Source organism: Oncorhynchus gorbuscha, linkage group LG11 (genome assembly GCF_021184085.1).
Source record: "Oncorhynchus gorbuscha isolate QuinsamMale2020 ecotype Even-year linkage group LG11, OgorEven_v1.0, whole genome shotgun sequence".
Lineage (NCBI taxonomy): Eukaryota > Metazoa > Chordata > Actinopteri > Salmoniformes > Salmonidae > Oncorhynchus > Oncorhynchus gorbuscha.
In genome coordinates this window covers 55449695-55472707 of record NC_060183.1, presented here as the reverse complement: position 1 = coordinate 55472707, position 23013 = coordinate 55449695, and the positions used below count along the sequence as shown (strand labels likewise).

Genomic DNA, 23013 nt, shown 5'->3' with positions numbered 1-23013 from the left:
TGTGATATTAGTGACTGAAGATTATCTGCAAATTGGGCTACCCCCCTTATATTGGTTTCCAGAAGCCGAAGAGCAAGTCTAGGCGTTGGCTCCAAGCCAGCTCCATTGCAGACTTCTTCTTTTCTTCTTGAAACGTGCCATTCCATTTATGCAATGATGGTATCATAAAAATGTTGACTCGGAAGACAGACATTGCAGACATTTATTCACGCGGAATCTACTCCCGTAAATATACAGTAACAATATACAGCGACATTCATGTACTGTATAGTCACTTTGTTAACCTGGCAAATGCCAAAGTTAGATTGTGGTCACTTGCTGTCGTGACACAAGTCTCATATATGCATGAGGAGTAACACGTGAAAGGATTTAAATATTTATTGTCATGGTAAGCTAGATATACTGTTTATTTTCAATAGGGGACACTAAACCATGCACACTGTTGTTGATGACATGTCTGCTTCTCTATACGTGTGAGCATCCTGTCACACTTCACTCTCTGTGTTCTGTGTCCGCTCAGGAATATGTTATGTAGTCAGGACAATATTGGTGCACAACATGAATCTCTGTCATATTAATAGTATGAATATAGTAGGACTGAGACTGTGGATGATTCTTTGCTGTCTTCAGACGTGGTATCTAACACATTTGTCCAGCAGACTATCGGTCTATCCTTACTGTAGTCTTACTATGATATTCAACTCCCATATTGATTTCTTTCATTCTATTTCTATTCAAACATTCGTTGTCATTCTGTTTTGTTTTCCGATTGGCCAAAATAGACAGTTGAACTAATTGTCCCAAGATTCCATCGTAACCAGCATGCAACAGTGTTTTATCCTCAGTTAGCCATATCTTTGTGACCTCCTCTTACTCTCTGATTCTGTCATCTGATTGAGTTCCTCTAGTTGATTCTACTCACGTCCATCCCAGTGTCTGTCAGTTTGATTTGATTTGGTGACTGCTGTTGCAGGTCTGAAGGTTGTGTCTCAACAACTCAACTAACTGATCCACAGTATCACCCCTTTGCTCTCTGTCTCTGTCTCTCTCTCTGTCTCTGTTTCTCTCTCTCTCTGTCTCTCTCTCTGTTTCTCTCTCTCTCTCTTTCTCTCTCTCTGTTTCTGTTTCTCTGTCTCTGTCTCTGTCTCTGTCTCTCTCTCTGTCTCTGTCTCTGTTTCTCTCTCTCTCTGTCTCTCTCTCTGTTTCTCTCTCTCTCTTTCTCTCTCTCTCTGTTTCTCTCTCTCTGTCTCTGTCTCTCTGTCTCTGTCTCTCTGTCTCTGTCTCTCTGTTTCTTTCTCTCTCTCTGTTTCTCTCACTCTGTCTCTGTCTCTCTGTCTCTCTCTCTCTCTCTCTGTTTCTCTCTCTCTCTTCTCTCTCTCTGTCTCTCTGTCTCTGTCTCTCTGTCTCTGTCTCTGTCTCTGTCTCTGTCTCTGTCTCTGTCTCTGTCTCTGTCTCTGTCTCTGTCTCTGTCTCTCTCTCTCTCTCTCTCTCTCTCTCTCTCTCTCTCTCTCTCTCTCTCTCTCTCTCTCTCTCTCTCTCTCTCTCTCTCTCTGTCTCTCTCCATTTCTCTCTCTCTCTCTTTCTTGTCTTCTACATCTTGTTGCATCTAACCTCTCACTGTCTTGCTTATTCATCAAGAAAAACGTGTACAAAAAAAAGAGTCCTCTTGTGGATATTTTGAATAAAGGAAATGGGGGATACCTAGTCAGTTGTTCAACTGAATGGCTTCAACTGAAATGTGTCTTCATGTATCCCTCTGAATCACTGTAAAACAGTCTGCAAAGAAAATATTAATAATCAAATGCCATTTAGCAGACACTTTTATTCAAAGTGACATACAGTGATGCGTGCACACCTTTGTTTTACGCATGGCTGGTGCCGGGAATCAATCCCATTATTTTGGCAAGGTAGGCACCACGCTCTACCAACTGAGCTACCGAGGAGCACCAAAATCCACAAGAGGTCTTACCATCCTTCTCCCCTCTCTGTCTCCTCTTCCTCCTCCCTGCTTCTTGTGTGTGTGTGTTTGTGTGTGTGTAAGCACCTTTCTGCATGCTGCCCATACCCTGTTTATATGAGTTATAATATATTAATGTACTTGTCACTGCGGGTGTTCAAGCCCCGATGCATTTCTGTGTCAAACACAGTACATTCCTAACTTGCTGCGACTATGTTGTGAACTTGAAAGTTGCAATGCTTCTTTACAATGACGCATTAGTTAATTGGTCTTAATTTAAAAAGTCATTGGTTAATTGGTCTTAAATTGAAAAAAAAGGGGTTCCTTCTCTTGACCATTGACCCCCGATCTCATGATAAACCGCTAATATCAGTCTTATTTTGATTTGTCAATTTAATGTCTAGTAATTCAGCTGGTATTAGTTATATTCCCGATATGGCATTATAGCACAGCATGTGCTATAGCCATGTGTTGGTGTCATCATAGCCAAAGAGACAGTAAAATATTAGTCACCAGGAAGACAGTACAGAATTGAAGACATTAATGCTGTCATCTAATAGGCTTCAATGACATGGCTATCTGTCTAATACGCCCTACAGACCTCAATGTCTCCTACTGTATATTTGGGCCTGTGCCAGGAAGTGAGAAATCAAATGATTGAGACAAGGAGCTCAGTGTGATCCCGTAACCTTGAATAGCCATGGTAAAGGATGCCTTGTAACTTATGTCAGATGTCAGCATATTTTCTCTCACTGTGATTTTATGTTGGCTTTCCTCCCAACCAGCCGCCTCTGTGATTGTGCTGTGTGTCTGTTGTGTTGGAAGCACACCAATGTCTGTATTGATGTGTTTACAATGAATAGATGGAAAAAGGTTATAATGTAACAGGAAAATTACTACTTGTAATTTAAAATTATTACTTGTTATTGGGGATTATAAACTGGGTGGTTTGAGCCCTGAATGCTGATTGGCTGACAGCCGTGGTATATCAGACCGTATACCACGGGTATGACAAAACACTTATTTTTACTGCTCTATTTATGTTGCTAAACAGTTTATAATAGTAATAAGGCACCTCGGGGTTTGTGATATATATAGCCAATATACCACAGCTAAACATACCACACCCTCTCTGGCCTTGTTGCTTAAGTAGACTATTGGTTGGGCAAAATACTAGTTAGTGTGTTATGACAGTATTACAGACTTTGCACTAGTCATTTACTGTCTTTACATTTATTAACCCCTTGTGGAAAGATATACACACTAATAACAGCCAACATTAACATTGATTAATGTAAATTGTTGAACCTTTTGTGACTAGGGCAGAGTCTGTGATGTGCTCTTGTGAGGTGTGTGTACTGTATTTGATAAGTAGGTCTGTGTGTGTGTATGTGTCTGTCTATGTCTGTGTGTTTCTGTGCCATTAGTGCAGTGTGCTTCAGTGAGTGTGGGTGTTTGGGTGTTTTGACTGAGTTGGCTGTGCTTTGTGTCTGGCCTGTATCTGAGCTGAGCCTCCCTACCCACACTGTGTGCCCTGTGCTGTCCTGTACCCACAGCTGGCTCAGTACCCCATGCTGAGGGAGGAGATGGAGAAGATTGTCACCCAGCATATCCGAGACCGCGAGAGCCGCACCAAGGACCAGGTCTCACACACACACACACACACACACACACACACACACACACACACACACACACACACACACACACACACACACACACACACACACACACACACACACACACACACACACACACACACACACACACACACACACACACACACACACACACACTATAACACACTATATTCCCAATCCAAAGTCTCATGTTTAATAACTCTATATAATATGTACATGTCCCACCATCCAGGTGATGCTGCTGATTGACATTGAGCTGGCCTACATGAACACCAACCATGAGGACTTCATTGGCTTTGCAAAGTGAGTGTCACCCTCTTGACCTCTGTTTTGATACGGTGGATTAGAACAAACATCCCAATATAGACACAGTACAGTCTGGGGACCCTGACCTACAGGCTCTTACTACTGAATCCTTTGTTTATGCGTATGTTCCTATGTAGCCCATGATTGTGATGTTTTCATCCCCTGTAGTGCCCAGCAGAGGAGCAGCCAGGTGGCCCAGAAGAAGCAAACTGGCAGTAAGGTACTATAGGCACATGAAGGCACCTACAGCACATAGTCTTCCATTACATTCCATTAAGACTTGCCTCATGGGCTGTTCGCAAAATATTGTAATAATGTTCCTAGATGCAAGGTCTACATCGAGCTGTTCACAAGACAGATTATAGTTCCAACTGAGTACAGTTTTGAGTGTTTAAACTATTTCTCCACTTGGTTGTTATTTAGGCTGCTTGTTCTTTAGCCTGTTTGTTCATTAGCCTGTTTGTTTATTAGCCTGTTTGTTCATTAGCCTGGTTGTTCTTTAGCCAGGTTGTTATTTAGGCTGCTTGTTCATTAGCCTGTTTGTTCATTAGCCTGGTTGTTCATTAGCCTGGTTGTTCATTAGCCAGGTTGTTCATTAGCATGGTTGTTCTTTAGCCTGGTTGTTCTTTAGCCTGTTTGTTCTTTAGCATGGTTGTGCATTAGCCTGGTTGTTCATTAGCCTGGTTGTTCTTTAGCCTGGTTGTTCTTTAGCCTGGTTGTTCATTAGCTTGGTTGTTCTTTAGCCTGGTTGTTCTTTAGCCTGTTTGTTCTTTAGCCTGGTTGTGCATTAGCCTGGTTGTTCTTTAGCCTGGTTGTTCTTTAGCCTATTTGTTCATTAGCCTGGTTGTTCATTAGCCTGGTTGTTCTTTAGCCTGGTTGTTCATTAGCATGTTTGTTCATTAGCCAGTTTGTTCATTAGCCTGTTTGTTCATTAGCCTGGTTGTTCTTTAGCCTGTTTGTTCATTAGCCTGTTTGTTCATTGGCCTGGTTGTTCTTTAGCCTGGTTGTTCATTAGCCAGGTTCTTCTTTAGCCTGGTTGTTCATTAACCTGGTTGTTCTTTAGCCTGTTTGTTCATTAGCCTGTTTGTTCATTAGCCTGGTTGTTCATTAGCCAGGTTCTTCTTTAGCCTGGTTGTTCATTAACCTGGTTGTTCTTTAGCCTGTTTGTTCATTAGCCTGTTTGTTCATTAGCCTGGTTGTTCTTTAGCCTGGTTGTTCATTAGCCAGGTTATTCTTTAGCCTGGTTGTTCTTTAGCCTGGTTGTTCTTTAGCCTGGTTGTTCTTTAGCCTGTTTGTTCATTAGCCAGATTGTTCTTTAGCCTGGTTGTTCATTAGCCATGTTACTCTTTATCTTGGTTGTTCATTGGCTTGGTTGTTATTATGCCTGTTTGTTCATTAGCCTGTTTGTTCTTTAGCCTGCTAGTTCATTAGCCTGCTTGTTCATTGGCCTGTTTGTTCTTTAGCCTGGTTGCTCATTAGCCAGGTTGTTCTTTAGCCTGGTTGTTCATTAGCCAGGTTGTTTTTTAGGCTGCTTGTTCTTTAGCCTGGTTGTTCATTAGCCTGGTTGTTATTTAGGCTGCTTGTTCTTTAGCCTGTTTGTTCATTAGCCTGTTTGTTCATTAGCCTGGTTGTTCTTTAGCCAGGTTGTTATTTAGGCTGCTTGTTCATTAGCCTGTTTGTTCATTAGCCTGGTTGTTCATTAGCCAGGTTGTTCATTAGCCAGGTTGTTCATTAGTATGGTTGTTCTTTAGCCAGGTTGTTCATTGGCCAGATTGTTCATTAGCCTGTTTGTTATTTAGTACTCTGTGTTTTAACTGTCTAGTGTTCCCACTCTATTTCTGTTCTGCTCTGTTTCTTCTGAGTGATTTCTCTTGTGTCTTTTTCTTCACCTCTCCTGCTACAACTATTCTACTTTAGCAGGATGAGATTATGGTGAGTAGTGTGTGTGTGCGTGTGTGTTAGCATGTGTGAGTGTGTGTTAGTGTGCGTGCTTGTGTATGTGTGTGTGTGTGTGTTAGAATGTGTTGGTTTCCTTGTGTGTGTTTGTTAGAATGTGTGTGGGGAGAGAGCCTCTCATAACTGTAGATGGGTAGGTAGCTAGGGAGCTCTCTGGGCATTTGCTTCTTTCCTCAGCTGCCTCCCTCCTCCAGGCAGTGCTCCCATCCAACACAACAGAAACATGCTCAGCTAGCACTGCTCATCTCCTATTAGAAACCAGCATGAGTAAAAAAAATAGCATGAACCATTATTTTACAATACACCCCCAGACATAGACAGAACACAGAGGGGTTAAGACCAGATAGGCCTCCAGGTTCCTTAATGCACAACATATGTTTATGTGCAGACTTTTCTCTCTCCCATAGAAACAGCACCATTTGGAGACGTTACATTTCACAGCCGTGGCCTCACAATCGAGCCTAATTTTCCTTGGCTGAGTGATTGCTCGTCGCCCCCCAGCCTTAGCTTGATACCAGATAAAGAAGGCAGCCATGTGTTCTCCAATGACAACAGCTCGCAGAGAGATGGAGGCTTTAGCTTTAGAGGGGGGTGCTGCCTGCTGCCTTCTCTATTTAAGACCAGTTCTCCAAAGCCCACATCTCTGTCACACTCGTTATCTACTCTACTCTACTCTACTCTACTCTACTCTACTCTACTCTACTCTACTCTACTCTACTCTACTCTACTCTACTCTACTCTACTCTACTCTACTCTACTCTACTCTCCTCTACCCCTCCCCTCCCCTCCCCTCCCCTCCCCCCCCTCCCCTCCCCTCCCCTCCCCTCCCCTCCCCTCCCTCCCCTCCCCTACTCTACTCTACTCTACTCTACTCTACTCTACTCTACTCTACTCTACTCTACCCTAAAGAGTGTGAGAGAGATGTGGGCTTTGCATAACTGGTCTTTGCCAGTAGCATACCACCCTGCATACCACTGCTGTCTTGCTTCTGAAGCTAAGCAGGGTTGGTCCTGGTTAGTCCCTGGATGGGAGACCAGATGCTGCTGGAAGTGGTGTTGGAGGGCCAGTAGGAGGCACTCTTTCCTCTGGTCTAAGAAATTTCCCAATATCCCACTACCCTGTGTAGGGTGCTGTCTTTCAGATGGGACGTTAAATGGGTGTCCTGACTCTCTGAGGTCATTAAAGGTCCCATGGCACTTATTGTAAGAGTAGGGGTGTTAACCCTGGTGTCCTGGCTAAATTCCCAATCTGGCCCTCAAACCACCACGGTCACCTAATAATCCCCAGTTTACAATTGGCTCATTCACCCCCCTCCTCTCCCCTGTAACTAATCCCCAGGTCGTTGCTGTAAATGAGAACGTGTTCTCAGTCAATTTACCTGGTAAAATAACAAATAAAGGGCATAGGGTTTCCTGTTTAGCCGGCTGCATTTAGTTCTGCTCCCCTCCAGCTGCTTTGACTAACAGCCTCTCCTGGTATCTTTTATTGACCTTCCTTTCTACCCACCGAGGGCATTCAAAACACCCAATATGATGCAATATAAAGACTAACAATGCCTTGGTGGAAGGGCCAACTAAGCAGTTGGTTGCGCTGTCCAACAGAAAAGTTTGAAGAAACAGATAAAGTGGAAGTTTTGACATGACACACCATGACTAGGCATCTGTCAGTTAATAACCAACTGATAATCCCCCCCCCCTCCCCCTACCACCACCACACCACACAACGACGCATTCCGTGGGTAACCCCGACACAATGATGCATCAGCATATGCGCTGCATGAGTTTTGGTTTGAAAGCGGCCCTACAGCCCCATATGGCTCTTTGTCCCCTTTGTCCCTGCCTGCCTTGCCCTCGCTGTACCCCACTCTAGCCAGCCAGTGTGCCAGTGTGCTGCCTGCCCCTGTGCATTACGAATGGCCTATGCTCTGTGCTCCGTACGTGGCACAGCTGTGTAATGTTCTCTCCACATCCCCATTCAGCCGGAGAGAGGAGCAGTTAATGATCGGTTTAAGGTAAATACAGAGGCATATGCATTACATGTTTATGTTATGGGAGAGACACTGATAGAATCACAATGATAGTTGTGTTTGATGCTAATAGATAGGCCCAATGAGCCGGTCCCATTTGTCCCCCCTGCAGTAGTAGTGAGAGGATACCACACATGCCATACATACACAGGACTTACAAACATAATGTCATGATGGAGGAAGTGCAGTTGTGAGGGGATTCAGAAGGCTAGCTCTGTGTTTGCCTGCCTTTCTGAATCTGTTTTTCTTTCCCCTCCCTCCCTCCCTCCCTCCCTCCCTCCCTCCCTCCCTCCCTCCCTCCCTCCCTCCCTCCCTCCCTCCCTCCCTCCCTCCCTCCCTCCCTCCCTCCCTCTATCCTTCTCTCTCTCAGGTGATCAGGAAGGGCTGGCTGACCATCAACAACATTGGCATCATGAAGGGAGGAGCAAAGGAGTACTGGTTCGTCCTGACGGCTGAGTCCCTGTCCTGGTACAAGGACGATGAGGTGAGGCTATGGTTGTACCTACACACTGGGTGTAAAAGCAAAGATTTCATACTAGAGAGATTTTATGCAGGTACCTCATTTGCTTATTTACCAATTCTGTCACAATCAGAAGGACCTCACATACACAGGTTTCTCATAAAATGACTTAATAAATACATTTTCATTGGCTGTATTGTGTTGGATGAAATGACAATTGAAGACAACTAAAATGCTGATCTTTACTGCTCTCATTGAGCTATTGGCGCCTGCACTTGACACGTCACCCGACAGCGATGTGTCTCATTTTAACGCCAACTCTTTCATGTGTGACTATGGGTTGTTGTTTCCAAAACCAGTAATGGAATTATTTCTGTTGGATACTTTACGTATGTTTTACTTCGAGACGTGCTGCCAAGGAGATTCAACAATTATTTTCCATTGTTTCTTAAGAGTGAATTGTGCTTGATAATAGAACCTGACAAGGTTTGAACCAGGTCAGATTGGTCAAAGACAATCCCAGAATCCATTGTAGCTTTATTAAGAGTTAGCCACAGCCGCTCCGCTGACTGACTGACATCATTGTGTGTGTGTGTGTGTGTTTATATGATAATTAGGGTCCCACTTTATTTGGATAGTCCATTTGTAGACGCTCTACAAACCATATGTTACATTTCAACTAACTATCTACGAACCATGACCTTAAACCTTACCCTAACCCTAACCCTAACCCTAACCCTAACCCTAACCCTAACCCATTTCAACTAACTATCTACGAACCATGACCCTAACCCTAACCCTAACCCTAACCCTAACCTTAACCCTAACCCTAACCTTAACCCTAACCCTAACCCTAACCCTAACCTTATCCTAACCCTAACCCTAACCTTAACCTTAACCCTAACCCTAACCCTAACCCTAACCTTAACCTTAACCTTAACCTTAACCCTAACCCTAACCCTAACCCTAACCTTAACCTTAACCCTAACCCTAACCTTAACCCTAACCTTAACCCTTACCCTTACCCTAACCCGTACCTTAACACTTATTCTAAACCTAACCCTAACAGTAACCTTGCAAGCATTTTCTTGTCAGCAGGTAGTTTTGTTGATAGTATGACCATCTACAAAGCATCTACAGATGGAAAATCTGGACTATCCAATTAAAGGGTGACCATCATTTTTTCTATATATCAGAGAGTCTATTCTTTAACTCACTAAAGGTAATGAGATGGGCCAAGGGAAGTTTGTGTGTGTGTGTGGAGGGGGAGGGGGAGGGCAATTAGAGGAAGTAGAGAGGGTGGGGGTATTGTAGGGCTAGGTGTAGTAGGAGAGGAGTCTGTTCAAAGTGAGACAGGGCCCCCCAGCATGTCAGACACCAAAGCTGGCACCCACATGTGCATACCAGAGCCCTGCTCTGAGTGTGTTCCCAATTACACACACATGTACACACACAACACACTGTTAGGGCTGGCCTGCATGTTCCCCTTCAAGACTTAGGCCAGGGCTGCTTCTCATAAACATATTCTATTTCAAAGGGCGCTAGAGAGGATGGGGTAAAGGGGGAAAGGGGGAAAGGGGGAAGAGAAAGGGGAGGGAATTGGCTGCAAAGTAGAAGAGGGGGGGAGGAGTGTCTCTGGTTAGCTGGTTAGGGCCACAGTAACAAGGACCATGTGGGACGGAGAGAGAGAGAAAGAGCGAGGGATGCTGTGGTCTTCCTTTCATCTCTTGCTGAACAAAAGTGCCATCCCCAGAGCCCTGCCGCAAATAACCAAACCACATAGAGGGCAGGAACCCCTCTCTCTGCCTTTACCCTCCGTCCGTCCCCCTGTCCCGTCGGCGTTGCCCCACGTGTATTTATTTGAAAATGGCAGTCTCTCAGAACACGGGGACTCAACACTAATATAGGACCGCTGCTCCAGCTCAGAGGAGGGACTAATGTGGTTTAATGAGTAGGGAACAGAAACATTTCCATGCCTTTGTCCAAGCAAAGTGGACATGCTTTAATTTGTATACACTCAGTCACACACTAAAGCACACTCTGGGGCGACACACACTCCGGGCCCACACTGGCTAACGTACACACACACTCAAACCTAGCATATGTAATGTACACTATTTAGTTGAATAGCCTTTGTCCATTCATTCATACACATGACCATCCCCACTGACACACGTACAGAGCTTTACAAAAATGTTCCCGTTTCAAATTTTACTAGCTAGCTTCTCATCATTGTGAACCCCTACCCTGTTCTGGCAGCACAGGACACAATGCCTACTGCTGAAGCAGGACCATAGCCTTGACCATATCGCGCACGCACACGCGCACACGCACACGCGCACACACACACACACACACACACACACACACACACACACACACACACACACACACACACACACACACACACACACACACACACACACACACACACACACACACACACACACACACACACACACACACACACACACACACACACACACACACACCTCCACATCCAGACACTAATAATAACCTTCAACTACCCCCAGTTTTGGCACAGGGTAGGGTCTAGGGGGTTAGGGGATCTGGTTTGTATTACCAGACATGCCAGGGCTTTGAATCAAGCAGCCCTGGAGCCCAGAACTCCCCAAAGCCTCTCAAACCAGAGAAGAAGTGAATGAAGAGAAACCCTCAAAAGCATGAGTAAACACCAAGCCCATGAATCTCACTGGCCCCCACTGTCTGTACAGCAATTATATACACTACCGTTCAAAAGTTTTGGGGTCACTTAGAAGGCCAGTATCCCGGAGTGGCCTCTTCACTGTTGACGCTGAGACTGATGTTTTGCGAATACTATTTAATTAAACTGCCAATTGACAAGTGAGGCGTCTGTTTCTCAAACTAGACACTCTAATGTACTTGTCCTCTTGCTCAGTTGTGCACCAGGGCCTCCCACTCCTCTTTCTATTCTGGTTAGAGACAGTTTGCGCTGTTCTGTGAAGGGAGTAGTACACAGCGTTGTACCAGATCTTCAGTTTCTTGACAATTTCTCACATGAAATAACCTTCATTTCTCAGAACAAGAATAGACTGACAGGTTTCAGAAGAAAGTGCTTTGTTTCTGTTCATTTTGAGCCTGTAATCCAAACCACAAATGCTGATGCTCCAGATACTCAACTAGTCTAAAGAAGGCCAGTTTTATTTCTTCTTTAATCAGGACAAGTTTTCAGCTGTGCTAACATAATTGCAAAAGGGTTTTCTAATGATCAATTAGCCATTTAAAAAAATTATAAACTTGGATTAGCGAACACAACGTGCAATTGGAACACAGGAGTGATAGTTGCTGATAATGGGCCTCTGTACACCTATGTAGATATAAAAAATCAGCCGTTTCCAGCTACAATAGTCATTTACAACAAGGACATTTTTAAGTGTCCCCAAACCTTTGAACGGTAGTGTACATACACGTTGCTAACACACACACACACACACACACACACACACACACACACACACACACACACACACACACACACACACACACACACACACACACACACACACACACACACACACACACACACACACACACACACACACACACACACACACACACACACACACACACACAACATAATGTGAGCTTTCAAGGATGCTATAATCGTCATGGAGCTGCTGTGAGACCACACTGGATGCCACTGCAGACCCCTGTGTGTGTGTGTGTGTGTGTGTGTGTGTGTGTGTGTGTGTGTGTGTGTGTGTGTGTGTGTGTGTGTGTGTGTGTGTGTGTGTGTGGGGGTCTCCTTGGTCTCCTTGCAGCTCGGTCCTATTGTAAAGCTACCGTAAAAGACTCTCAACTGGAGATCTGAGCTGTAAATAACCTGGGGGTTACATCAAAACGTGTGTTCCTTGGCACATCTGCCTGCTTATGGCTATGTGCCGTTTGTGAGTGTGTATGTGTGGTGTGTGTATGTTTGCCTGTGTGTGTGTGTGTGTGTTTGCAGACGTGTATATGGTGTGTGTATGTGTGCATATTACCATGAATGTGTGTGTGCATATTACCATGAATGTGTGTGTGCGTATTTGTGGTTTGTATGTGTTTGTGCATCCATGAATTTGTGTGTATGTTCATGAATGTGTGTGTGTGTGTCTCAGGCACTGCATCTCATAAAAAGCAGTTGCGCTCTACAGCAGACTGTTAAGTGGAAACATGTTGCTGTGTGGTTTTCATTCCTCTGGTTGAATCTGAGAGTCGGGATATCGTGTGAATGAGTCAACTCTCTCTGTACATATGTGTGTGTGTGTGTGTGTGTGTGTGTGTGTGTGTGTGTGTGTGTGTGTGTGTGTGTGTGTGTGTGTGTGTGTGTGTGTGTGTGTGTGTGTGTGTGTGTGTGTGTGTGTGTGTGTGTGTGTGAGAGAGAGAGAGAGAGACTGAAAGACAGAACTATTCCCCCTTCTCTTTTAGGTCAGTCTAGCCAAAAACAAAATGGTCACATGACATCATACAGTATGTAATGTTGCCAGTTAGAGTGTATATACTTTTACAGGAGACATAAGCCTATCGTAGGAAAAGCAAACAATAGCATAGACATCCTTTTGATATTTTCCTTCTTCATGTCAGTGACTTTAGATGTTGTCTTTTTGCCTGTCTTCTGCGCATTGGTCGGCTCGAGGTTAGAACCACCACTTCTTTATGTAGCTCAGGCAGGGACTTAATTGTAAGCTTCAGTTTAGTGTAGAGCAACAGGAATGCTTTGGGTTAACACTCTATGGTCATTCCTATTCCTGTGTCTTGGTCCTCCTCCTGTGGTTGGAATATGTTGGTTCTTCATACAAATATAACCACTCCAGCAGAAGAACCCATCTTGAATATATCTATGTTCATTAACAATACCAGTGATTCCCATTCAACCATAGACAATATATCTATAAAATGGACACAGTCTTATTCAATGTTAAAATCTGTTGTTTTAATTCTTTCTTGACAATATTTACAAAAGCTGACTTGGTTAGGAGTAGAGAAGTATTTCCATGGCAGAGGTCTTAACCCAGTAAAGACACCAAGTAAGCCCAGAATGCTCTTCAAAAAACTTTATTTCAGCTTCTCAGGACATACAGTTAGTCATCAACTCAAATGCATCACCAATAGCTAAAACCGGAATTAAACATTATAATGTCCATATGAATCTTTGACTGTTTTACTAGTAAAAAGCTACATAATCAGTCTTCACTCTTATATCGGGTGCATTTCTTTATATATTTAAAAAACAACATTTGCCCATCAATGGAGGAACTCAACACAACAGAACACATGGAACAGTATTAAGACAGGCATTTAGTTGGGCATGGCCTGCTTCTGTGGTTGAGCCTGTGGGTCTGATATTTACGACTGTGCCAGGCTTTCCCAGAGTGGTGCCATGGTCTTTCTGGCTGCTGTTGCCCACTGGTTAGCTGTCTCTCAGTGTCCTGATTCTCGCGCTTCCCCACCCAGCCTAACCAATGTGCAGACTACTGTACAACCACTAGTTCCTGAACAGGTAGTCTGAACACTGGGCAGGCGGGGCGGGCTGCCGGTCCACGAGGGGAGGGGGGGGGGGGTAAAGGAGCTAAATATATATATATATATATATATAAACACTCACACATACTGCACTGAACACACACACTGCACAGACATGCACACACACACATGTACACACTGAACACGTGTACATATACTCACATATATCTGCACTGTACCCAAAATAGTTATTTGACCGAATCTGTGGGCTCAGGAGAGAAGAGGGATTTCTGCCCAGTGGAGAAAGGAGGAGAGGTCTTGCCTGGAGGAGAAAGAGAGAGAAATAGAGTAAAATGCTGAGGTTATGGAGTGATGGGTTGTGATTGGCAGCCTGAACATTCATGCCTGTGTGCTGCAGAGAGAGAGAGAGAGAGAGAGAGAGAGAGTGAGAGAATGAGGTAGGGAGAGAGAGAGAAGTAGGAATAGAGATACAGAGAGTGAGAGAGAGGCAGAGAAACAAAGGCAGAGGGAGAGAGAGAGAGAGAGAGAGAGAGAATGAGGTAGGGAAAGAGAGAGAAGTAGGAATAGAGATACAGAGAGTGAGAGAGAGGCAGAGAAACAAAGGCAGAGGGAGAGAGAGAGGCAGAGAGAGAGAGGGGCAGAGAGAGAGGGGCAGAGAGAGAGACATTCCAAGCCATGAGTCACAGAGGAGAGGATTTTTAATTGTGCGGTGTGTCGATAGTCTCACAATTTTTTTTCTTTTTTACACACACACACACACACACACACACACACACACACACACACACACACACACACACACACACACACACACACACACACACACACACACACACACACACACACACACACACACACACACACACACACACACACACACACACACACACACACACACACAGTGTTTTAGCTGACCAGATTGGAGGTTGTATGCCCTCATTAATCTAAAGCTTTGAGGTAAAATTGTCATTTACAATCTGTCTTTTCCAATACACATTAGAAATTAATCAGTCAGAAATGAACCGATCTAAGAACTCTGGTCTTAGACTAAAGTTGGTTTGGTGATGACACTGCTCCTTTACCGTAGTACTACCATCTGTAGTACTACTGTCAGGAAACAGTCACCAGGCGGTCAAAACCACTAACAGACTTACCGGTAAAAACACACAGTCAGCATAGATAGTGGTTCATACCCAACTTTTCATAACCATGTCCTCCCACAAACACATCAGTCTAGAGCCCATCATTCTTTCACAGTCACTAATCACAGAGAAGACACAGAGGATAGAAGAGATACCTAGTCCGTTTTGAGGGTTCTAGATGGGTTGGTCTATAGACTCTCGCTCTCCAGCTCCTCTTTTCCTCCTTTCTCTGTCTTTCACCTTGTGGCATCTCTTGGGAGAGAAGTCTCCTTTGCCAGTTGAGGATCTTTGTTATCTCAACCAAGTTGAATCTTACCACTTTTTCACCCTCCAACTCCCTGTCTCCCTCTCCCCTCTCCCTCTCTCCTCTGACATGAGAGAAAATGTTGCATTCAGGTAGCCTCCTGTTGTTTGGCCATGGCAGTCCATTGGAGCAGAGATGCTGGAGGTTGTAACAGCGTTGTCACAGCGCTGTCCAGAGGCTCTTTCCTCAGTGCGAGAGAATTCCCGCTGAGGGGTAGAGCGAGGACTAGCAGCAGGCTTGACGTGGCAGACGAATGGTCACCAAAGTATCCCTGGCGAGAGGGAAGGAGAGAGAGAGGGAGATGGAGGCAAAAGAGAGAGAGAAAAAGAGAGAGAGAAAAGAGAGGAAAGAGGAGGAGCTCTTATTTTCCATTTTTCTGTTCTCCCTCCTCTGTCTGGGTCTGTGTTTTTTTCAGCTTGGGCTTTTGGGGAGGTAGCAGGAAGTGGAAGGTCAGGGGTCAACAGGAAGTGAGGCGCATTAATTTGCAACTTGTGTTGTGTATTTGTAGCGGGGAACAGGGGCTGGAGGGGAGGGGAGGGGGATAGGGAAGGGTTGTCTAGCTTGTGAGCTTTTTGGGGAAGCATATATGTGGGAGTACTGGGTGTCTGTGTGCGTGTGTGTATGTAGTATGTAGTATGTATGCCTGCGTGTATTTTTTGGCGTGTGTGTGTGTGTGTGTGGAGGGGGGGGGGTGAGGCTGGATGACTGCAGAGGCTCTGTGGCTTTGTAGCCAGGGCAGGAATGTCGGTGTTTCTTGGCGAGAAGGAAGGCTTGTAATAACTCCAGATGTGGTCTCTCTCCCTCTCCCTCTCTCTTTCTCGCTCTCTCTGTCTCTGTCTCGCTCTCTCTCTCTCTCTCTCTGCTCTGTTTTTGCTTCTAAAGCTGATTACCTCTCCCTGTCCAGCTTGAATAAAAGGTTCTTTATACTGGTCTACACCCCCCACCCGTCCCTCACCCCCAACACCCCATCAGAGAGAGGTGGACTGGTGAATTGGAAACTGGTGCTAGGGGTTCATTGCTGGTAAATCAGAACCATAGTGTGTGTGTGCAGAGGGAATAGGGAGAGACATGGCAGTAGTGGAATAGTCCAGTGTACATGACAAAACAGAGGAACAAACTCCAAAAAAAGTATTTGGCACCTCAATCATTCCTTCTCAAACTCTCCCTCTTTCATTATCCCTCTCCCTTTCTGTCTGGTGGTAGGTCACGTTTGGTGATGCTCTGTGTGTGTGTGTGTGTGTGTGTGTGTGTGTGTGTGTGTGTGTGTGTGTGTGTGTGTGTGTGTGTGTGTGTGTGTGTGTGTGTGTGTGTGTGTGTGTGTGTGTGTGTGTGTGTGTGTGTGTGTGTGTGTGTGTGTGTGTGTGTGTGTGTGTGTGTGTGTGTGTGTGTGCGCACTGGAAAGTCCTAACCAGAACGGGTGTGGGTGTGTGTATATATATGAGGGTTTCTTGGCTCAGCACTGGGTGGTGGCTGTGCTTGTGTGTTTTCTTTAGCTATGGTTTCTGAGCTCCAACCTGAGGGAGAAATCAAAGACAGCCACCTCTGGGAGCCAGATCAGCACTACTGAGAGAGGAGAAGGTACGGATGGAGGGGAAAAGAGAAGGAGAAAGAGAGGTAGCGGTAGAGAGGAAACAGAGGTAAAGAATGAGCAAGTTAGAGAGATGGAGAGTGGGAAAGAAAGGGATTTTCAAGTTAGGTTTGGAATTGGGAGGAATGAATAGTAGAGGGTGGAAGGGATGGAGGGGGACTTTGGCTGCACCAACATTGTTTCCACAGTTTGGACATCCAAGATGCCTCAACTTCAACTCACATCCCTTGTCTATGACGCCAGGCCAGACACACTGAGAACCCATTCTCGGTCCAGCCTAGTCATAAAATACCTCTGACTTTTTATGTTTATCTTGGTCTGGATCTGGGTGGACATTGTTTTGTGTGTGTGTGTCTATGTTAGTGTGTGTGTGTGTCTATGTTAGTGTGTGTGTGTGTGTCTATGTTAGTGTGTGTGTGTGTGTGTTTGTATGAGTGCGTCCCTTTGTGCCTGCATATGTGGAAGCCTTTGGGCACTATGGAGAAGGTTTATCTGAACTACTGTGTAACATCTAGACCAATACGACCAGACTGGAATCATATTCTATGCTTTCACTCCAGATGGATTAGTGAGAAACGCTCAAAATTAACCTCATGATTGTAAACTTCTAGAAGAGATGAGATAATATTCAAATAACACTTAGTCGTTTTTTGCTGTCATTTGTTGCCAAACTATTTAGGCTCCTTTCCCCTTCTCCATTTCTTTTGCCATGGGGAGGTACAGTATGTGAACCCTTTGGAAATACCTGGATTTCTGCATAAATTGGTCATCAAATTTGATCTGATCTTCATCTAAGTCACAACAATAGACAAACACAGTGTGCTTAAACTAATAACACACAAAGATAGCTTTCTCCAAAAGCTAATTGGAGTCAGGAGTCAGCTAACCTGGAGTCCAGTCAATGAGATGAGATTAGAGATGTTGGTTAGAGCTGCCTTGCCCGATAAAAAACATTCACAAAATTTGAGTTTGCTATTCACAAGAAGCATTGACTGATGCGAACCATGCATCGAACAAAAGAGATCTCAGAAGACCTAAGATTAAGAATTGTTGACTTGCTTAAAGCTGGAAATGGTTACAAAAGTATCTCTAAAAGCCTTGATATTCATCAGTCCACGGTAAGACAAATTGTCTAAAAATGGAGAACGCTTAGCACTGTTGCTACTCTCCCTATGAGTGGCCATCCTGCAAAGATGACTGCAAGAGCACAGCACAGAATGATCAATGAGCTAAAGAAGAATAAAGAAGAAAGAAGAGTGTCAGCTAAAGATGTACAGAAATCTCTGGAACATGCTAACATCTCCGTTGATGAGTCTACGATATGTTAAACACTAAACAAGAAAGGTGTTCATGGGAGGACACCACGGAAGAAGCCACTGCTGTCCAAAAACCCCCATTGCTGCATGACTGAAGTGTGCATGAGTATATAGTGTGTATATACTGAATATAGTCTTGTGAGTGTGCATGGAGTCAGTGCAAGATTGGGTCAGTGCAGATAGTCCGTGTAACAATTTAATGAACTATTTATCAGTATTATGGCTATTTAGCAGTCTTATGGCTATTTAGCAGTTTTATGGCTATTTAGCAGTATTATGGCTATTTAGCAGTCTTATGGCTATTTAGCAGTTTTATGGCTATTTAGCAGTCTTATGGCTATTTAGCAGTTTTATGGCTATTTAGCTGTTTTATGGCTATTTAGCAGTCTTATGGCTATTTAGCAGTATTATGGCTATTTAGCAGTCTTATGGCTATTTAGCAGTATTATGGCTATTTAGCAGTATTATGGCTATTTAGCAGTCTTATGGCTATTTAGCAGTATTATGGCTATTTAGCAGTATTATGGCTATTTAGCAGTCTTATGGCTATTTAGCAGTTTTATGGCTATTTAGCAGTCTTATGGCTATTTAGCAGTCTTATGGCTATTTAGCAGTTTTATGTCTATTTAGCAGTTTTATGGCTATTTAGCAGTATTATGGCTATTTAGCAGTCTTATGGCTATTTAGCAGTTTTATGGCTATTTAGCAGTTTTATGTCTATTTAGCAGTTTTATGGCTATTGAGCAGTCTTATGGCTATTTAGCAGTTTTATGGCTATTTAGCAGTTTTATGGCTATTTAGCAGTCTTATGGCTATTTAGCAGTTTTATGGCTATTTAGCAGTTTTATGGCTATTTAGCAGTTTTATGGCTATTTAGCAGTCTTATGGCTATTTAGCAGTTTTATGGCTATTTAGCAGTTTTATGGCTATTTAGCAGTCTTATGGCTATTTAGCAGTATTATGGCTATTTAGCAGTTTTATGGCTATTTAGCAGTCTTACGGCTATTTAGCAGTCTTATGGCTATTTAGCAGTTTTATGGCTATTTAGCAGTATTATGGCTATTTAGCAGTTTTATGGCTATTTAGCAGTCTTATGGCTATTTAGCAGTCTTATGGCTTGGGGGTAGAAGCTGTCTCAAAGCCTGTTGGTCCGAGAGCTGAAGCTCCAATACCATTTGCCGGACGGTAACAAAGTGAACAGTCTATGGCTTGGTTGGCTGAAGAGAGAGAAACCGGTGGTGCAAAGAGGGAGGACCCCTGCCTGGTAGAGGACACAGCGAGAGGGAGGAGAGAGAACCCCTGCCTGGTAGAGGACACAGCGAGAGGGATGTGTGGAGATGGGTGGTCCCGGGGAGAACCCCTGCCTGGTAGAGGACACAGCGAGAGGGAGGAGAGAGAACCCCTGCCTGGTAGAGGACACAGCGAGAGGGAGGAGAGAGAACCCCTGCCTGGTAGAGGACACAGCGAGAGGGAGGAGAGAGAACCCCTGCCTGGTAGAGGACACATCGAGAGGGAGGAGGGAGGACCCCTGCCTGGTAGAGGAGACAGAGAGAGGACCCCTGCCTGGTAGAGGAGACAGAGAGAGGGAGGAGGGAGGACCCCTGCCTGGTAGAGGAGACAGAGAGAGGGGGGAGAGAGGACCCTGCCTGGTAGAGGAGACAGAGAGAGGGGGGAGAGAGGACCCCTGCCTGGTAGAGGAGACAGAGCGAAGGAGGAGAGAGAGAACGATGGAGTCAGGCATGTGGATAATTCTCTCTCCAGTCCCGTGCTGATGAGATAAACAAGTGGTGTCTGTTTTTCTTTCAAAAAATGGTCTTATTTCCTGTTCCCTCCATACACCCCCACTCACCCCTACAGAGTTGCATATCTCTCAAAACCATACGTTCATAGAAGCACATACTGTTTATGCCTTCCTCCTCCCATTCCCCCTGTACTTCACAAGAGCTACAATAAGGGAAAAAAGTTCAGGGCTAGCCTGGCACAATAGGCAACATTGTTATACAAAACAGCTACATTGGTTTTGTGTGTGTATTTGTGTGTATGTTTGTGTACGGCCGCTAACATATTTGTGTCCTTCATACTCACAATTAGTCATTGTTGATCCAAATCATTTTTCAAGTGTGTGTATTTGTGCTTCTGTGTTTTTGTATGCTTGTGTGTGTGTGTGTGTGTGTGTGTGTGTGTGTGTGTGTGTGTGTGTGTGTGTGTGTGTGTGTGTGTGTGTGTGTGTGTGTGTGTGTGTGTGTGTGTGTGTGTGTGTGTGTGTGTGTGTGTGTGTGTGTGTGTGTGTGTGTGTGACTGCAGACTGGTCACTTTGAACTTGCTGTAGTGTTAGAGATGTATGGATGACACATACAGTACCAGTCAAAAGTTTGGACACACCTACTCATTGCAGGGTTTTTCTTTATTTTTACTATTTTCTACATTGTAGAATAATAGTGAAGACATCAACAATAATAATATAATAATAATAATATATGTGAAGACATCAACTTACAGTCATGCATACATTCTAACGGGAATGAACCCACTACCCTGGCACTATGAAATAACATGTGGAAACATGTAGCAAGCAAAAAAGTGTTAAACAAATCAAAGGCTTAATCAAAATATATTTAAATTTGAGATTCTTCAAAGTAGCTACCCTTTTCCTGGAATGCATTTCAATGAACAGGTGTGCCTTGTTCATTTGTGGAATTTATTTCCTTCTTAATGCGTATGAGCCAGTCAGTTGTGTTGTGACAAGGTAGGGGGGTATACAGAATATAGCTCAATTTGGTAAAAGACCAAGTCCATGTTATGGCAAGAACAGTTCAAATAAGCAAAGAGAAACAACAGACCATCATTACTTTCAGACATGAAGGTCAGTCAATTTGAAAAATGTCAAGAACCTTGATAGTTTCTTCAAGCGCAGTCACAAAAACCATCAAGCGCAAGGATGAAACTGGCTCTCAAGAGGACCGCCAAAGGAAAGGAAGACCCAGAGTTACCTCTGCTGCAGAGGATAAGTTCATTAGAGTAACCCGCCTCAGAAAATGCAGCCCAAATAAATGCTTCACAGAGTTCAACAGACACGTGAATCAGACCTTCATGGTCAAATTGCTGCAAAGAAACCACTACTAAAGGACACCAATAATAAGAAGAGACTTGCTTCGGCCAAGAAACATGAGCAATGGACATTCGACCATTTAATCTGTCCTTTGGTCTGATGAGTCCAAATTTTTTATTTTTGGTTCCAAACGCTGTGTCGTTGTGAGACGCAGAGTAGGTGAATGGATGATCTCTGCATGTATGGTTCCCACTGTGAAGTATGGAGGAGGAGGTGTGATGGTGTGGGGGTGCATTGCTGGTGACACTGTCAGTGATTTATTTAGAATTCAAGGCATACTTAACCAGCATGGCTACCACAGCATTCTGCAGCGATACGCCATCCCATCTGGTTTGCGTTTAGTGGAACTATAATTTGTTTTTCATTAGGACAATGACCCAACACACATCCAGGCTGTGTAAGGGCTATTTGACCAAGAAGGAGAGTGATGGAGTGCTGCATCAGATGACCTGGCCTCCACAATCACTTATCCTTAACTCAAATAAGATGGTTTTGGATGAGTTGGACTGCAGAGTGAAGGAAAAGCAGCAAACAAGTGCTCAGCATATGTGGGAACTCCTTCAAGACTGTTGGAAAAGCATTCCAGGTGAAGCTGGTTGAGAGAATGCAAAGATGTCATCAAGGCAAAGCGTGGCTTCTTTGAAGAATCTCAAATGTAAAATATATTTTGATTTGTTTAACACTTTTTTGGTTACTTCATGATTCCATGAATTTTGATAATAATTTTGATGTCTTCATTATTATTCTACAACGTAGAAAATAGTCCAAATAAAGAAAAACCCTTGAATGAGTAGGTGTGTCCAATCTTTTGACTGGTACTGTACATGCACACACACTCGTTAACTTAACATTGCCCTCTCATTGATGACCCTCCTCAGCGGTGTGGGAATGTTCCCATGTGTTTATGTGGTCAGAAGGGGTTTTGTGTGTGTGTGTGTGTGTGTGTGTGTGTGTGTGTGTGTGTGTGTGTGTGTGTGTGTGTGTGTGTGTGTGTGTGTGTGTGTGTGTGTGTGTGTGTGTGTGTGTGTGTGTGTGTGTGTGTGTGTGTGAGAGAGCCTCCCATCCTCCTTTGACTGCTGGTGGTCAATGTTGATTGTAGAAGGTCACGGTTTGCCCCAGGGATGTTAGAATGACCTTTGACTGAGTTAAATATAACACAAATAATTAGACATTCAGCATTACCCTCTATAGCGGGAAATATCATTGACTTGTAGACCTGCATTTAAATGCTGCTGTGCTGGATGAACCTGTAGTAGTGAGCCTTGCTTCCTTCTCTTGAAGATTGTGTGTTTATTTCACATAGGAAACACTATGCAGAGCACAAAAGAGCCCTAGATTTGCCAATGATTTGGCAAATGTTTTTCGAAGACGTTTGAGTAACGTGCAGAATGAAGTCAGGCACCACACATTTTTAGATGTTGTCTCGAAATAGTCCAATTTTAGCAGAGCCAAATCCTACTGTTGTAAATAGTTTTTTGTGTGTGTGTTTTAACAGTTTGGAAGAATTGTGCGTCACTATAAATGTCATAAAGTTGTTTTTAGATTTCAAAGAGATTAGGTCATTGTGTTATGTGTCCGTCGTGAGAAGGAGACCAAGGTGCCACGTGGAAAGTGTACATCTTTATTTATATTTAGATGAACAACAACAAAGGATAAACAAACGTAACTGTCTGCAGGCTACACTGTAACTGAACAAAAACAAGA

The 23013-nt window shown here is 44.0% G+C and overlaps 1 protein-coding gene and 1 long non-coding RNA gene across 19 annotated transcripts in view; one reads left to right on the top strand and one right to left on the bottom strand.

Annotated features, from left to right (window-relative positions):
• The window catches only part of LOC124048953 (dynamin-1), a 109489-nt gene that overhangs the window by 38847 nt on the left and 47629 nt on the right, over nucleotides 1-23013 (top strand). For 8 of the 18 annotated variants that reach the window (XM_046370164.1, XM_046370165.1, XM_046370166.1 and 5 more), the window contains exons 11-16: nucleotides 3514-3600; nucleotides 3830-3900; nucleotides 4072-4123; nucleotides 5821-5835; nucleotides 7838-7870; nucleotides 8256-8369. In XM_046370164.1, coding sequence (XP_046226120.1) covers nucleotides 3514-3600; nucleotides 3830-3900; nucleotides 4072-4123; nucleotides 5821-5835; nucleotides 7838-7870; nucleotides 8256-8369 — 372 coding nt within the window. The remainder of the gene's footprint in view (nucleotides 1-3513; nucleotides 3601-3829; nucleotides 3901-4071; nucleotides 4124-5820; nucleotides 5836-7837; nucleotides 7871-8255; nucleotides 8370-23013) is intronic. The other 10 variants (XM_046370170.1, XM_046370180.1, XM_046370169.1 and 7 more) reach the window with 4 other exon arrangements.
• On the bottom strand, nucleotides 13406-15571 carry LOC124048957. Its single transcript, XR_006841331.1, has 2 exons — nucleotides 15148-15571; nucleotides 13406-14151 (listed from the first exon to the last, which is right to left on the bottom strand). It is a non-coding gene; the product is annotated as an uncharacterized LOC124048957 (long non-coding RNA).